The sequence below is a fragment of the Ovis canadensis genome, chromosome 8 (genome assembly GCF_042477335.2).
Source record: "Ovis canadensis isolate MfBH-ARS-UI-01 breed Bighorn chromosome 8, ARS-UI_OviCan_v2, whole genome shotgun sequence".
NCBI classification, from domain to species: domain Eukaryota; kingdom Metazoa; phylum Chordata; class Mammalia; order Artiodactyla; family Bovidae; genus Ovis; species Ovis canadensis.
In genome coordinates this window covers 64,739,803-64,758,133 of record NC_091252.1, presented here as the reverse complement: position 1 = coordinate 64,758,133, position 18,331 = coordinate 64,739,803, and the positions used below count along the sequence as shown (strand labels likewise).

The 18,331-nt window shown below is 35.8% G+C and overlaps 1 protein-coding gene across 4 annotated transcripts in view; it reads left to right on the top strand.

Moving 5' to 3' along the window:
• Window positions 1-18,331, top strand: part of PTPRK (protein tyrosine phosphatase receptor type K) — a 619,247-nt gene that overhangs the window by 131,636 nt on the left and 469,280 nt on the right. For all 4 annotated transcript variants that reach the window (XM_069598358.1, XM_069598357.1, XM_069598360.1 and 1 more), the window contains exon 2: window positions 11,192-11,314. In XM_069598358.1, the coding sequence (XP_069454459.1) occupies window positions 11,192-11,314 (123 nt within the window). The remainder of the gene's footprint in view (window positions 1-11,191; window positions 11,315-18,331) is intronic.

The window sequence follows — 18,331 nt, the reverse complement described above, 5'->3', positions numbered from 1 at the left end:
TAGCCCACCAGGTTCCTCCGTCCATGGGATTCTCCAGGCAAGAATACTGGAGTGGGTTGCCATTTCCTTCTCCAGGGGAATCTTCCCGACCCGGGGATCAAACCCAGGTCTCTCACATTGCAGGAAGACGCTTTAACCTCTGAGCCACCAGGGAAGCTCCCTTAGAACTCAGGCGGACTGCACATATGTGAATATTTTTGTAGGGTAGATTTCGAGAAGTGTTATTGCTGAATTGAAAGGCAAGTGATTAAAAACCAAATTACAGCCCCCTTCCCACATCAAAACAGTGCCATTTGCCCTCCTATTTTTAACGCATGTAATGTCAACACAGAGGAGCCTGGTGGGCTATAATCCATGGGGTAGCAAGAGTTGGACATGACTTAGCAACTAAACCACCACCACCAAGTATTATTAATCCTTTTAGATTTTGCAGATGATATGGAGAAAAAATTCTGTTTTGTTGCAATTTGTCTTTACTCAAATAGTGAGGATGGCAAACTTTTCTTAAGTTTACTGAGACATTGATTAGGGGCAATTTGTTTTTATGAATTATTTGCTAGGATAACCATGTCCTTGTCAGCTTTACATTGTAACAATGTCTTTTATTTTATGTATTTTTAGAGCTTTGACAATTTCAAAATACAAGCTATGGCTTGAGGTGAGAAGTGAGGCAGTAAAGCTGTCCTCCTGCACAGCAGATACCAGACTTCAGATGCTATCTCCACACTGTCACTGCTTTTAATCTATTATTCAAATCTGTATGCCAGCTCTTTACCCCCTCATATTTGAAAATAAAAATTTTCCAGATTTTTTATAGTTCATTCTGAAGAAGTGTGTTTGCCTTTTATCTGTAAACTGTATAGTTCAATGGTCATTTACAGTTTAAAGTTGGTCATTACATTTTAGAGCAAAAACTGGAGGGAAAATTAAATATGTTAAGTAAATGAGATATAATGCTTCAGTCAATCATGTGAATTTAATGAGACAAGGATATTTCAGGTCTGTAGGTGTTTTTATACCTACTATTCTTAGAAGCCAAGAGCCCCTAATACAAATGGAGTCTGCAACAAAAGTTAACTTCCCTGTATGAAATTATTCTTCCAGGTCCTTTCTGTACTGAAGCATTTTTTTTATATTTTTGAATTTCATCTGAAATTCTAATATAGGCAGAGTCAACATCTTTAAAATATTTTTATTACATAAGAATAGTTGAATTGTGGTAGTTTACATTTTAGAAGTTCTACTAGGCAGTAGAATCAGTGGTGGTATGAATTTTTGACATATAATGGAATTTTTTTTTTTATCATATAAGCTGCTTTATCTTTTTTACAAAGGCCCAGGAATGATAGGATATTGTTGTAAGCTTGTCTGTTTTCTAATCCTTCAAATTTTGGTCATGTTACTTTAAAAGTATCCTGTAAATATAAAACAATAACAGGAATCTCAGATGTTTTCCTTACTGAAACCCTAACTTAATGATGCCTTAAATGTGTATAGCATGTGGATTTACTAGTCACAGGATATTGTGGAGAGATTTTCAAAATTAATTGGCACAATGTTCCTATGTAGTAGTTGGAAGTAGAAGCCAAATTGGCTTTTTTTTTCTTTTAAATTGAAATGAGAGAATAAGGATACAGGCAGGCCTGAATCTCACTTGGTAAAGCCCTGTGTAAAAACCTTATTCATCGTTCTCCCAATTATTACTCTCTTCATTAGGTTAGAGTGCTATTGACTTACACGTTGTTTAAATGTCTGTGTTGAGCATTGGTTTTTGGTGGTTGAGAGATCTTTACTTTATGTGGTGATTCCTGTAAACGGTTACCATATGCACTGTCCTGAGAAAGAAAATTTGAGCAGAGATTCATTGTAATACAGGCCTCAACACTGACTTGGTCAGAAGTTGATAGATTTAAAGGCTAGTAAAAGTCTCAGCAAAACATTGGTTAAAGCCCAGATTGCTTCCTTTATGGGAAAGGGGCAGAGATCTCTGACAACAAGGTCTCTTAACATCACTCAGTATTAATATAAAGATTGCTTGTGTTTGGGTGAGTGGCTTGTTTGCTGGGAACCTGGTAAAAGGCCAGACTGACTGTTTATATGATTCTTAGAATGAGGGAACTGGTTAATACATCTGAAATCAGTAATTAACATACTGACTGAAATGATGATATCCAGCTTTTTAAATTCTAAATAAAGGAAATGGCAGAAAGAACCATAAGTCTTTCCTCCTTAGAATGTTTTAAGAATGATGGAAAATCCAACATTCACTTGTACAACTTCTCTAGTACACCAAGTCTAGAAACATTTCAGTAGTTAAAGGGCTTCATATTAATGAAAAAGAGAAATTTTTCTTTTTACTTTCAGGATGCATTTTAATTACTAGATTAGTTGGTTATCTTTTCTTCAAAGTTTATTTCTGCTTTACACAACTGAATTGTTAAACTTCTTCAACTGAGAATGTTTAAGATTCTTTTGCCAATATGATAAAAAAATTTAATTCAAAACCATAAGGCAGATCTTTGCTCGTCCTCTAGAAGGTTGGGTTATGGAATTCTGTTTTACATAGCTTCAGCATTTTGCAGAACTCCCTTCATAAATGAAAAATGATCCATCACCCATCATGCTTGAGCTGAGTCAGGAGCCACTGTTGAAATAAGCCAGAATGTGTCTGATATGGGTGAAGTGTAGCCTACCAGGAATCCTTCCATGAGAAACAAAACAAAGAAATGTTTAAATGTGAGCTTGGATGGTTTCCAGTTTTACCAAAGTATAACTGTGGCTTCAGTTGTGAATTGTATTTTTCAGTACATTTACTCTCTATTACTTTGTTCACTGAGTTTGTCTAGATTGTGTATCTAACACTAAACAAAACAGATGAGATTTGACCGGGATAGAAAAAATTTTACTGGATAAAAAATAGGAGAAGAAACTTGGGTAAATATATTAACATGCTTTGCAAAAATACCTGGTTTCTTACCCTAGAATTCCTGTAAGGGCTACTGCAAAAATTGCCAGAACAAATTGCTTTTGATTTATTTTAATGTTTTTAAAGAAGAAAAGTCACTGGTTTATACATGTTTTAGGGAAGACGAGGTGAAAGTGAAGGTTGCTAAGCAAGAGTGATAGGATAGTATCATATACTTTCTCAGCCTCCAGTTGCCGTATTGAAATAAAATTCTTTGCTGAAGTTACTAGTTAATCAGACTTCTCTGATAGCTCAGTTGATAAAGAATCTGCCTGCAATGCAGGAGACCTCGGTTCAGTTCCTGGGTCAGAAAGATCCACTGGGGAAGGGATAGGCTACTCACTCCAGTATTGTTGGCTTCCCTTGTGGCTCAGCTGGTAATGAACCCACCTGCAATGTGGGAGACCTGCGTTCAATCCCTGGGCTGGGAAGATCCCCTGGAGAAGGGAAGGTTTACCCACTCCAGTATTCTTGCCTGGAGAATTCCATGGACAGAGGACACCACTGAGCAACTAACGCTAATAAGATATCTTTCCTATCGCTAGCATCAAGCCTAAGAGACTTTGATATGTAATGTGTTCAAAGTTTACTACATTTTATCCATAAAGGTTGCAGCACTGCCACACCGTTACATGGGTAGGAAGGGTAGGTACTGCTCTCTTTGTTGAGTAATGGCTTGAGGTTGGTGCTGAGAATATCCAACGACTCTTCATTTTGAGAAGCCATTTATTTTCATGGTTGAGAGTAAAGAACCTGTATAGTACCTGGGTTCAAATCCTGACTCTGATATTTACTTGCTTTGTAACCCTGGGCAATTTTATTTTTCTCTACTAAGAGGTACTTTTCATTAATATGTTCCTTTTACATTTTAATAAAGCTCTTTTCATCTGTGAAATCATTTCTATGGCTGTTTGGCATGTAATCATCCATTAGTTCCATAATGAGGTTGGATGAAGTCACAGATGTACTGTCAGGGCTGCCCAGGTCTCCAAGGCTTATTTTTGGAACTTCAACTTGTACCTGAGACCTGAAAATTAGGAATGAAGACTTGGATTATGCACGTCTGACTTCTGGGTACCCTCCCACAATGGACATGTGCTTGGGTATGTTTGAGACAGAGGATTGCAATCTTGTTTTCTTTTATCTACTTCCTTGATTCACACAATTACTTTTAATTTTATTTCATTTATAGAAAAAGCACCAGACCAGTGATCCATAGGAGGAGATAACAAATGATTGAGTGAATAAATGTATTTGGGTTCACACGCAGTGTGTGTTTAAATATTTGCATGCAGGTATGCATGTATATGATGGGTCATAATGTAAAATATATCTCCCTTTGTCATCTTAAAACCTTGAAGCCCAGAAAGGACCTTGAAAGTGTTTTCAGCTCTTGCATATTCTCACTTTCTGGTTTAAACCACTGTCCAGCCAGACAGTCTGATTTGCTTTTAGACATAGTACTGTCATTCAGAGCCCATTTCCAGCTTCAGTTTCTTGGCTGCTGCCTACTTGGTATAAGGGAAAGAAAATCAGGTCATATGGAAGTGAGCAGGTCTTTGGAGGAGAAATCAAAGATCCTTGGTCGAAAGCTTTAAACCAGACTGTGTACTACCTCTAATTTTCAAGAATACTTAAGATCAGAGTGATCTAATCCAGGTGTTGATGAACTATGGCCTGCAGGCCAAATCCAGCATGCCAACTGGTTTTTAACTTTTTTTTTTTTAATTGAGAAAAAACAACTTTTTTTGGCTGCATCTTGTGACATGTGTATTCTTAGTTCCCCTGCCATGGGTTGAACCTGTTCCCCCTGCAGTGGAAGCACAGAGTCTTTATTGGACCATCAGGGAAGTCCTGCCGCCTGTTTTTGTAATAAAAGTTTTATTTGAATACAGCCATATCCATTTGTTAGGTAGTCTCTGTGGCTACTTTTTGCTGCAGTGACAACAGTTATGTAGTTGTGACAGAAATGATATGGCCTGCATAACCTAAAATATTTATTAATTGGCTTTTGATAGATGAAGTTTGCTGCCTTGATCTAAAGGAAGGTTATTTCCTTACTGAAAACATATCTATGAATATTCAGAGAAAACTGGTTATGGTAATATAATATTTTCTTTATGGGGACTCTCTTTAGTCTTTCTGGGTAAACTGTATAGAAACCATAAGTTTCTGTCTTCCGCTGTTTAATATGTGCATGAGTTTGCCTCTGTATAGCGTATATACAGAATACATTGTTAAGAGTGGAACATATAAAAATAAGGGTGCTGTTAAAAAAACTTGTTGAATGTTAGCGGGTTTACATGTATTATCACTAATCCTCATATAATTGTACTGTAACTATTATTATCTTGATTTTATTGGGAAGGAAATTGAAACTCAAAGAAATCAAATAGCAAAGCTGTGTATGTGCTCAGCCATCTCTGCATGCTGCATCTAGAAATGCTGTCTCTTTCTTCTACCGCATCAGTGACAGTATATGCCAATTTGTTAAATTCCTTGTGTGTGTGTGTGTGTGTGTGTGTGTGTGTGTGTGTGTGCGCGCACTCAGTCATGTTCAGCTCTTTGCGATGTCATAGAGTGTAGCCCGCCAAGGTCCTCTGACCTTGGGACTTTTTCAGGCAAGACTATTGTAGTGGGTCACCATTTCCTTCTCCAGGGGATCTTCCTGACCCAGGGGTGGAACCTGTGTCTCTTGTGTCTCCTGCATTGGCAAGCAGATTCTTTACCACTGTGCCACCTGGGAAGCCTTGAAGTTGAGGAGATCTTAATATTGCTTCTCTGCCAAGATGGAGGGAAGTAAAATTGGACTTATTTTTCTATTCTGGTTAATTTAGTCTTATTAAAGGAAGATTATTTGGCTAGTTGGAGTATAGCATTTGCTTCAAAATATAGACAATTTGAATAAAAGTCTTACTAGCTAAATAATTTTGGATTATATATATTATACATATGTTCTTGGCTTGAAGTGCTAATCTAGAGATGAACAATTAGATAATTTATGGGTGTGTTTGAAATGAGCTCTTCACTCATCATTGAGTCATTTATATATATATCAATAAATGGTGGGCTTGAATTTCCATAAATGTATTTTAAGTTCCTTTTCCTTTATGGAGGAGCTAGGCTGAAATAATTTTTCTTATACTAATTAACTACTAGCAGGGAAAAATATATTTTTTTCTGGATCTGAAGTTATTACCTTTAACCTTTTTTCATAAATTCTCTTGTTTTTCTTCATTAGATCCTCTTTGTTATTGAACCAGAGCAATGTGTTAAGTATAAGTGACTCATACTTATGAGCTCAAAGATATTCGTCCTTTGTATCTATTTGGATTTTTTTTCCTATTTGAATTTCTGTACTTAAATTGAGAACAAGCATTGCTTACCCTTAGATTGGAGATAAACTTCCTCAACACTGATTATGATGTGTCAGTTCTTATTTTGTACCTTCAATATTCCAAGAAGTTGAAAGGGAAAAACAATCTATTGAGATATCCCAGTAGGTTTCAGAGGAAATAAGAATCAATTTTTATGCTTTTCCAATAATCTGTGTTTCTGAAAATAGACAATGTTGCCTCAGATTATAAATGGAATTACATTTAAGATATTCAGTAACAAGTTACTTTTCTGTTCTTCTGAATTTTTTCTTTTTTCTGTGAAACCTATTGGCTTCTTTGTAATGCATTTCGGGGCTTATACCAGTAAAAATATATTATGGTTTTGATTAGCATAGATAGAGATGATCTATTCAAAGTTAGTTTGATTCAGTATTGCATGTGACCTAATGTGACACATATTACCCTTTCTTTGGAGGATAGATTAATTCTTAATGGAGGATAGATTATTTCTTAATGGAGGGTTGATTATTTCAAAGTTGATGGTCACTTACATGAGCAAATTTGTGTATCACAGTTTAATTCACAATTGGAAAATATTAATTTGTCCATTTTGTCATAAGCAACAATATTTAGAATATTGCATTTTGCCAACATATTTTGTCTAGAACTTTTCCTCTTACTTTTCAGAACCCTGTGTATTCCAATTTAAGAAAATAAAAATTAAAATGGTCTCTATCTTTAGCTAAATGAGGCTTTTTCTTTACAAATAGTAAAGAACCATGAAATATAATTCTGTATGTTTCTTGAAATTTACTTCAGTCAGAAAATTAAGACTTCATAGATGCTTTGAAGGGGTGAATGTGGAAGGTCATAGTACAATGGCTTTTGAAAAGATGTCCTCCATAAAATGTTCAGAGTTGTCTGGGGGACTACTGACTTTTTATTTTTCTCCAACTCAACTTGGTTCTAAATTAACCTGACCCTGAGTTTTATGGAAAGTTTTGATACCAGAAAGTATTTAACTTTAATATTCATTCTTTCAGGCTTCCCAGGTGGCTCTAGTGGTAAATAACCTGCCTGCCAATGCAGGAAACGTAGGAGATGCAGGTTCAATCCTTGAGTCAGGAAGATCCCCTGGAGGAGGACATGGCAACCCACTCCAGTGTCCTTGCTTGGAGAATCCCATGGACAGAGAAGCTTGGCAGTCTACAGTCCATGTGGTCACACAGAGTCGGACACAACTGAAGTGACTTAGCACACACCCTTTGGTTCTTTTATGATTTCACAGAAAGGGTCTCTATTTCCATACTGTCTCATGGAGCCATCACCATCTGTTTAAATAAACACTCAAGAATCTCTCTAAATTCTAGATGTTTAGGCAATATAATTTTTGAGATAGACATATTTTAATTTTTTATATTTTTGTATTTAACGTTTCTTAATACACATCCTTTCAATGGGAATGGAAAGAAATTTAGGCAAGTCTAGATTAGCTTGATTTTTGTTTTCAGATGAACAGCTTGCAGTGCCCCACAAATGCGTTGTGCCAATGGAAGCAGGCAGCAGATCTGTGCCTTAGCTGGCTGGCTGGCATAGAGGAATTAGCAATCTGTGAGATGGCTCTTCAGAAGTAATTTTCCTCCGAGGGTCGAGGAACTTGCGGTTGTCATTTCACTGAAATGGTTTTGCTTCTACTCGTAGTCCTGTCACCAGCAGCAAAATCGAAACCTGAAAATATAAGGTGTTTCCTTGTTCATTTTTCATCCTCTCTGCCTAAGTAAATTTCTTGAATTTCATTTCAGTGTTGCCTCCTTTTGTCTAGTGAAGCTTTGAATTTGTATGTTAGGTTTTTATTTATGAATTAGAGCCTTGCTAAGATTTCTCTTTTAAATAGGTCATAATACTATATATGAAAATGTCTTAAACAGAGGGACATGTGTATAGAAGACTATGTATTAAAGAAGACTTTGTTTTTAGTCTAGTGAGCCTTAAAGGTAAACTAAGGTTATGCAAAGTGGGATTAGCTCTAGTTATATTATGTGCTGTCTGTTGTAAGGTTGAACCAAGTTATCTACAGACATTTTCCCCCATTACTCTTTAAACTTCACATAGCTTCTGGAGTGTTATTGTTGTTATCATTATTATTAATGTGCCTTGAACTGGATCATACTCCTGGATGAAACCCTTTAATGACTTCATACAATGATAGACTAAACCCTAAATGTTTTACGGTGTCTGAAAATCTCATATTTAGTTTGATTCTTTTTTGTCCCCTGCATGCTTTCCATTCTCATTATGCAGAATTGAGATTCTTCAGCATCTCGTGTTTCTTTAGATTTGTTATGCCCTTGCTTTTGCTTTTTCTCTAATTTCAGTCCCACTTTCATTCTGGCCTGGCACATCCTTACTCATTTTTATAGGCCTAACTCCATGAAGCCTTCCAAAACCAACTCAGGTATAGCTAGCCAATTCATTTGTCATTTGTGTTCTTTGTGGCGTTGCTCATACTATTATGATTCCTTGTCGTTGTTGTTTAGTCGCTGTCATGGCCAACTCTTTTGCGACCCCGTGGACTTTAGCCTGCTAGTCTCCTCTGTCCATGGGAATTCCCAGTCAAGAATTCTGGAGTTGGTTGCCATTGCATTCTCCAGGGGATCTTCCCCACCCAGGAATTGAACCTGCATTTCCTGTTTTGACAGGTGGATTCTTTACCACTGGACCACCAGGGAAACCCATGATCCCTTGTAACACACTGTATTTTAAATATATACACTTTCCCACTCATGTCTGTCCATTCCATTCGTCAGGCCAGGAATAGTATTTTTGGTATTTCTTATCATCTAGTCCAGTATACTGTATCAGTTCTTAACCTTGAACTTCAAAATGCTTTACAAAAAGATTCATAAAGATTAATTCCTATGCTATATATGCGGTGCATAGATATATTGTGCTTCTTAGATTAGAACTTACTGTAAATTAGAAAATAAAAAACTGTCTTAAAAAAATTCTTTTATCACCCAAGTCAGATGGACCAGGAACTTTTCCTAAGATTCTTGACTAATATGGCAGTGATGTGCAACAAATAACAGGGGTTGACCCACTTATTTTATATAGCTTCACTTAGTTGTTATTGCTAATAAGAATCCTGGAGGCTAAAATTAACAATGGCCATGAAGGACAGCAATTAAGGCCATTTGTCTTCTAAATGTGCCAATGTAGGTTCCACTGGTAGTTTAAATTTATACATGGAAGTCACTCATACTATTATAATGGGCAGTGAAGGCCCTGAAGGTATGTGTTGCAAAGCAATAACTCATTTTAGGGTCATGATAGCAAATTATATTTTGAGACAAACTTTCCCATTGCTATGGAAAGATTAATTTCCTAACAACCTCTTTACATCGATTAATTTTAAATTAAAAAGTACATCATTTTTCATGACAGCATTTATATAAAGGCTATTTTAGGCATATTTAAATGACAGTATTAAGACTTCAACCTGCTGAAATTTTGTTATTGTAAAGGATTGATGTGGTCATAAGAGAGATTTGAGGATACCCAAGTCATTCCACTTTTGATAAAGGTTGCTTAGGCTATAGTGTGATCTGAACATTTCTGATTTTGCCTATAACACTGGCTTGTCTCTGTCATTGGTAAGAAATATAACTTTTATTCTCAAATTGATAAACTTTTGATGAGGGAAATGAATTCTTCATTTACTGAGAATTTATAGCCCTGAAGTTTAACAGCCCCCCTAGCCTGCTTTTAGTCAGAGAATTCACTGAATTTCTTCACGAGGATCCCCATGGAAACTAAACAAAAAAACTACTTGAAAGGAGACAGGTTATTGGTTTTTCTCATTAAATCTACTGCTGGATTTTCATTAGTTCTAATCCATTTTCCTTCAAGATTAGATATATAGGCCAGTTCTGATTTTCATGAATTGAATAAGCGATATATGTTGTTGTGTGTGCCTGTATATGCAGTCTGAGATGCAAAAGTATTCTTCTTCTGCCATAAAATTACCCCAGAAAATAAAGCCAGGAAAAATGACTGATGTAAAGGGGAAAGGCCACCTCCAATTTTAAAAAAAGAGGTTATTAAATAAAGTGAAGGTACTGAGAGGGATGATAGGCTAATCTGATCAGTTTTATGCTTCATTCAGTTTTTCCCCACGTTTGTGTCATAATTGTGTATGAAAGTAATCTAAATAAAGTATGGAAGCGTGTTTCACTGACCACAAGCACTTTAGACCTTATAAAAGTTTAAGTATTTTGTTTGCTATTATGACTAGATTTCAAAGTGTTCTTTTAAAGCAAGAAATTTGGTAAAACTTAGATATTGTGAGACTTCCTAGGTAGCTCAGGTGATAAAGAATCCGCCTGCCAGTACAGGAACCACAGGAGACCTGGGTTCCATATCTGGGTGGAGAAGATCCCCTGAAGAAGGAAATGCATACTGGAGGCAACTCACTCCAGTATTCTTGCCTCAAATATTCCATAGACAGAGGAGTCTGTCAGGCTGCAGTCCCTGGGGAACTTGTCTTATAAAGACGATTTTCACTCTTTTCCTTCCTTCCCTTCCCCTCGATAAAGCTGTTAAAAATTATTTAGATTCCTGGTGGTTTATATCGTTAAATGTATCTTCTGTTATTATTCATATTTAAAAATCTGTGCCTCAGCCTTACTTCTGAGGCTCAAATCAATCTCTTATTCAAACAAGATACTGATAGAAGTTTCAATGTATGTGAACATTTAATGAAAGCAGTGATAGATAGAAATCCTGTTTACTATTAAATTTATGAGTACCACAATGTACATTGCAATCTAATGTGTTTTCCAGCACATCTACTGTTTAGACTATAACAGTAATTCTTTTCCCCTTTCAGGTGGCTGTACTTTTGATGATGGTCCTGGAGCTTGTGATTACCACCAGGATTTATATGATGACTTTGAATGGGTACATGTTAGTGCTCAAGAACCTCATTATCTGCCACCAGAGATGCCTCAAGGTAAGAGTCATTCTGTTTACTGAGGTTGGAAAAGTCCTTTGGAATATGTAGCATTTTCTTATATTAGGTTATAATATAATAATTTGTTATAACAAACTACTGCGGTCAAACTACTTGACCCCATCAAAGACCCTCAGTGGATTCTTTGCCTTTTCTTGAATAACTTTATCTAATCCTTTGTTCCTCAAGAAAATTCACTGTAATCTTCGTTATCTCTGACCCTGAAAAAAGGTAAGTATTAGTGCTTGTTTTCCCATTTAATAAAAAAGTAAAATGGAAATAAAACCAAAACATAAAAAATAAAAAGAACAACATCCAAAATCCTTTCAAAACTGTCTACATTGTGAGATCAGCTCACTTACTACCTTTTCTATTAAATCATAAGACTTGATGTAATCAGACCACTTTAATGGCAGAAAGCAAAGAAGAACTAAAGAACCTCCTGATGGGGGTAAAGGAGGAGAGTGAAAAAGCTGGCTTAAAAACTAAATTTAAACAACTAAGATCATGGCATCCGGGCCCATTTCTTCATGGCAAATAGAAGGGGAAACACCTGATGAGAACAGCTAACTCACTGGAAAAGTCCCTGATGCTGGGAAAGATTGAGAGCAGGAGAAGAGGGTGTCAGAGGATGAGGTGGCTGGATGGCATCACTGAGGCAATGGCCGTGAATGTGGGCAAACTCCGAGAGATGGTGAGGGACAGAGAGGCCTGGTGTGCTGCAGTCCATGGGGTCACAAAGAGTTGGACGCAACTTAGCGACTAAACAACAGCAACAGACAGACTGAAGAGAAACTTTCTTATTTCATGAAAGGGAGAGAGCTTATCTCATGCCATTGGCCATGAGCACGCCAAATGTGTTTTCCCTTAATTATTAATTATTAATAGCATAGGATCTTAACATATACATACCATTTTATTTACTAAGCTAAGCTAAACTAAGCTAAGTCACTTCAGTCGTGTCCGACTCTCTGCGACCCCATAGACGGCGGCCCACCAGGCTCCCCCGTCCCTGGGATTCTCCAGGCAAGAACACTGGAGTGGGTTGCCATTTCCTTCTCCATTTTATATACTAGCAGGCTAATGTTTGTGCCTTCAGTTCCAAACTAGTTTGGAATTAATGTCAACCTCTGTGTATGTATATTATTAAATTGAAAAATTGAAACTGCAAATAAAATTTTTAAAATACTTTACTAAAGAGAATAAATTACTTTCCTATTACTTAGAAATGAAATATGGAATATAATTATGTATGATCACATATACAATATATAATATACTGATATTTAATAATGTAATATATTAATACACTATGGAATAGTACATCATCCTTTTATTATAGTATATTATCATGTGTGTTTGATAAGATGTTTGCCTCTTAGTAGTAATTTAAATTTTAAAATATAGTTTAGGTGTTTTAATCATAATATTATACACATCTATTTTTCTTACTGTTTCACCCCATGATGTACTCTTTGAGAGTAGTGTGAATTAAATCTGCTTTCTACTCTAAATTGTCACTTTTCATAGGTGGGTAGACAAATGGATACTTCTGTAGCTGAGCTGAGCCATAATTTCCAGAGGAATAAATTGGTATTAGGCAGCTAGTACCCTTTGCTTCTCATATTTGACCCTTATGTTGTCAGCAGACTTATTTATTTATTTATTTTTGTATTCTTTATGATTTCCTTTATTTAGATATTAAAAAAAAACATGTAAAACAATAAAATAGAAGCCATGATAATGTTTTGTTTGGTGTAGTTAATGACTATAAGGAGGTTTAAAAGAGTTTTCTTAGGGTGCTGCTAATATTCTATGTATGACCTGGGTAGTATTTTACCAAGCATGTTCACCTCATGAAAATCCATCCAAGCTATGCTTAAAATTTACTTTTTATTTATTTTTTATTTTTAATTTTACATTGAAATATAGTTGATACACAATATTGAGTTAATCTCAGGTGTACAACAAAGTGATTTAGTTGTACATACAAATATCTATTCTTTTTTAGATTCTTTTTCCATATAAGTTAGAGTACTGAGTAGAGTTCCGTGTACTGAAGAGTAGGTCTTTGTTAATTATCTATTTTATATTTAGTAATATATATATATGTTAATCCCAAGCTCCTAATTTACTGCCCCCCCCCCCCCACACACACACACACACTTTACCCTTTGATAACAGCAAGTTTGTTTTCTGAGGCTGTGAGTCTGTTTTTTTTTTTTTTTAAATAAATAAGTTCATTTGCAATATTGTTCTTTATATTCCACATATAAATGACATCATATGTTGTTTGTCTTTCTCTGTCTTACTTCACTTAGTATGATAACCTCTAGGTCCATTTACATTGTTGCAAATGGCATTATTTCATTTTTATGGTTGAGTACTATTCCATTGTACATATATACCACATCTTCTTTACCTATTCATCTCTTGATGAAGATTTAGCTTGGCTATTGTAAATAATGCCACAGTGAACATTGGGGGTGTATGTATCTTTTCGAATTATGGTTTTATCCGGATGTATTTCCAGGAGTGGGATTGCTGGATCAAATGGCAGTTCTATTTTTAGTTTTTAAAGAACCTCTGTACTGTTCTGCATAGTGGCTGTACCAGTTTGCATTAGTGTATGATGGGTCCCTTTTCTCTAAACTCTCTCTAGTATTTGTTGTTTGTGGACTTTTTGATGATAGCCATTCTGACTGGTGTGAGGTGATACCTCACAGTAGTTTTGATTTGCATTTCTCTAATTAGCTATGTTGAGCATTTTTTCAGGTGCTTTTTGACAGTTTGTCTTCATTGGAGAAATGTGTATTTAGATCTTCTGCCCATTTTTTTATTGGGTTATTTGTTCTAGACTCATTTAGTTGTGTATTGTAGGTTTATATTTCCCCTCAAAGGTACATAACCTTATTTTCCTGGTACATTTTAATTAAAGAAACTTTTGTAATATTTTATCTGTGAGGTATATTTAGACTGAATTTTTATATAAAAGTAGGAGGGGTAGTATCATCAGAGAACAATCAGAAAGATGTTGATTTATGGAAATGTTACTATTGTTAATTACCATTGAAGATGGGTAATGAATAGCTGAAGAGTTACTGCTCAGATGACCTTGTTGGTTCACCTTTGATGAGCAGCTTAATCGGTGGTTACAGTACAGGATGATGTGCACAGAAAATGAAAGTGTTTGAAATTCAGCCACATCTTTCAATTAATAGGACATTAAGTAATTAATCATGCAGAGGAGGGAAAAAGGTCATGGCCATTTTATTTTTGGAATTGCAATTTGTATTTGTTTTTGTAGATGTTGAAAGAAAGTATCTATGTATCTGTTCTTTTTTTTCTGTTCTCTTTTTATCATCTACACTACATTTTTTTTTTTCATTTTCCATCTGATATTCCTTTAAAATACTTACTGAACATTATTCATAATTTGGAAAAAGGGAGATTCTGAGCTTTAGCCTATTAAAATTTTATCAATGATCCATTTATTTTAAAATAGACGTGTTTAATTTTCTCACTTATTAAAAATGAGAAAACGCAAACATTTAGCAGCCCAAAAGTAAGGCTGAGTCTCTGATGCAAACAATTTTTTTCCCCTTTGGAACTATTGAAAACATTAAAAAAAATAGAGTACAGTTGATTTCCAATGTTGTGTTAGTTTCAGGTATATAGCAAAGTGAATCAGTTATACATATTTTGGATTGGCCGAAAAGTTAGTTTTTGGGTGTTTCTGTAAGATGCCTAGTTGGCACAGTGGTGAAGAATCCACTTGCCAAAGCAGGAGACATCCCTGGGTCGGCAAGATTCCCTGGAGGAGGAAATGGCAACCCACTCCAGTATTCTTGCTTGGAAAATTCCATGGACAGGGGAGCCTGGAGGGCTGCAGTCCATGGGGTTGCAAAGAGTCAGACATGTCTTAACAACTGTGTGTGTGTGCTACAGAAAAATCCAAATGAACTTTTTGTCCAACTAATGTATATACATATACATTCACAGATACATATACATGTATATATGGCTTCCCAGGTGGTGCTAGTGGTAAAGAACTTGCCTGTCACTGCAGAAGATGTAAAAAGAGATGTGAGTTCGATTCCTGGGTCAGGAAGATCCCCTGGAGGAGGGCATGGTAACCCACTCCAGTATTCTTGTCTGGAGAATCCCACGGACAGAGGAGACTAGTGGACTATAGTCAATAGGGTCCCAAAGAGTTGTATACCACTGAAACAATGGTATTTCATGTGCATGCATGCATACATATACATATATTCGGTCTTTTTTAGGTTCTTTTCCCACATAGACCATTACAGAGTACTGATTAGAGTTCCCTGTGCTATACAACTATTTTATAAATATAATGTGTGTATATCAACCCCAGTCTCCCAATTTATCCCTCCCTCTCTTACCCTCTTTGTTTTCTACATCTGTAACTCAGTTTCTGTTTTGATACATAAGTTTGTTTGTACCCTTTTTCAGGTTTCATATATGAACAATATTATATTTGTCTTTCTCTGGCTGAATTCTTCACTCTGTATGAGAATCCCTATCTAGGTCCATCCATTGTGCTGCAAACGACACTATTTTGTTTTTATTCACTGAAAAATATTCCATTGAATACGTACCACATTTTCTTTATCCATTCCTCTGTTGACTGATGGGCATTTAGGTTATTTCCATGTCCTGGCTGTACTGCAGTGAACATTGTGGTGCATGAATCTTTTTAAATTATTATTTTCTCAAGGTATATGCCAAGGAGTGGGGTTGCTGGATCATATAGTAGCTTTATTTTATTTTTTTAAGGAACCTCCATATCGTTGTCCATAGTGACTATACCAATTTACATTCCCACCAACAGTGTAGGAGGGTTCCCTTCTTTTCACACCCTCTCCATCATTTATTGCATGTAGATTTATTGATGATGGCCATTCTGACCGGTGTGAGGTAATACCTTATTGCAGTTTTGATTTGAATTTCTCCACTAATTATTGATGTTGAGAATCTTTTCATGTACATTTTAGTCATCTGTATGTCTTCTTTGGAGAAATGTCTATTTAGATCTTCTGGCCATATTTTTTTTAAATTGGATCATTTGTTTTTTAAATATTGAGCTGCATGAGTTGTTTGCACAATTTGAAAATTAATCCCTTGTCAACAATCTTGTTGTTGGACTCTCTTTACAATACTTGGACATTGTTAATTGGCATCTGTTTGTTGATCTGTTTATCCTAAAAAGGTAGCAGGGAAGAGATAAGAGAGAATAAATAGATTAGATACTAAAGGAATGAAGATGAGTAGAAAAGAAAATTACTTTTTTTTGTTTGAAGACATAATGCTGGTTAATGATTGCTTAGTGTTCTTCAGCAAAGCTGCCTTTGTCAGCTGATAATGATGGTGATTGAAAGGCTAGAATAGAACATTTAAAATAGCATGCAAAAGAATGAGTATATCCTAATGGCCAAAAATCATATGAAAATGTGAGTGAGTACCTGCTCAACTCTTACATCAAAGGAATACAAATTAAAGCCACAACACGAAGAAGCTACAACACATGGAGCAAGAAGATGAAAATTAAAATTTCAAGTGTTGGTGAGAGTATGGAGCAAGTGAAAGTCTTCATACACTGAACTTTGGTCAGGTGTCAATCTGTATAACCATTTTGTACAGCCTAATTTCCCGAAAGACCCATTATGGAGTATCAGCCCAGCAGGAGTGAGTACGCATGTTTTCTAAATAACGTGTACAAGAGCACTTATAGCATTAGTATCCAAAATAGTCTGAAACTGAAAACAATCCAAATGTTTGTCAACAGTGCAATGAATAAAATCATGATAAATCCACATAGTGTTGCAATGTAAATGAACAAACTGTATATGATATGAATGAATTTTACACACATAATCTTGAGGGAAAAAAACTAAACACAAAAGGGTATGTACTTTCATTTATGTAAATTTCAAAAACAGGCAAAACGAATTGATGATATTAGAAGTCAGAATATTATTTACCTACAGAAGGACCTAGAGGGGTGGGGAGTGGTTAGTACTTGGAAGGTGACAGGAAGGGGATTTCTGGATACTGGTAACACAATCTTTCTTGATGTAGATGGTTTTTTCACAGATAAGCTGAAATTGAAAAATCATTGAAGTGTATAATTATGAGTTGCATTCTTTTCTCTATATGTCTTATATGTTAATAGAAAATGCCAAGAAATAGAATAAATAAAATCACAGCTCACAAGGATACTTTGGGGAAACTAGACAAAGAATTAAAAGATGTTACAGATTAGAATGAAAGATATATAATAGGATACCTCAAATGGGTTCAAACTCCTTTTTTTTCCCTCACCAACCTTTATCCCTTCTCCCACATTCAAAGATAATATGCTCTTTGACATCTCTGAGCCTTTGTATTAATATGTTTCTTTTCCGCTGTTTAGGCAATTCTCTGTTTATCCATTCCTCAAACTCCTACCCATTCTTACTATGTCTGCTCAAGTTCTATCTGCTTTGAGAAGATTCTCCTGGCTGGCATGGAGCTTTTATATAATATTTCTTCTGTCCTCACTTTCAGATATGCTGTCCACTGTACCTGGTACATATTTCAATTGCAGGCTGTTATAATACTTTATTTATTTATTTATATTTTTATTTTTACTTTATTTTACTTTACAATACTGTATTGGTTTTGCCATACATTGACATGAATCCACCACGGGTGTACATGCGTTCCCAAACATGAACCCCCCTCCTACCTCCCTCCCCATAACATCTCTCTGGGTCATCCCCGTGTACCAGCCCCAAGCATGCTGTATCCTGCATTGGACATAGACTGGTGATTCGTTTTTTACATGATAGTATACATGTTTCAATGCCATTCTCCCAAATCATCCCACCCTCTCCCTCTCCCTCTGAGTCCAAAAGTCCGCTCTACACATCTGTGTCTCTTTTGCTGTCTTGCATACAGGGTCATCATTGCCATCTTTAAAATATCTCCTTTTCTCCACCAAACTATAAT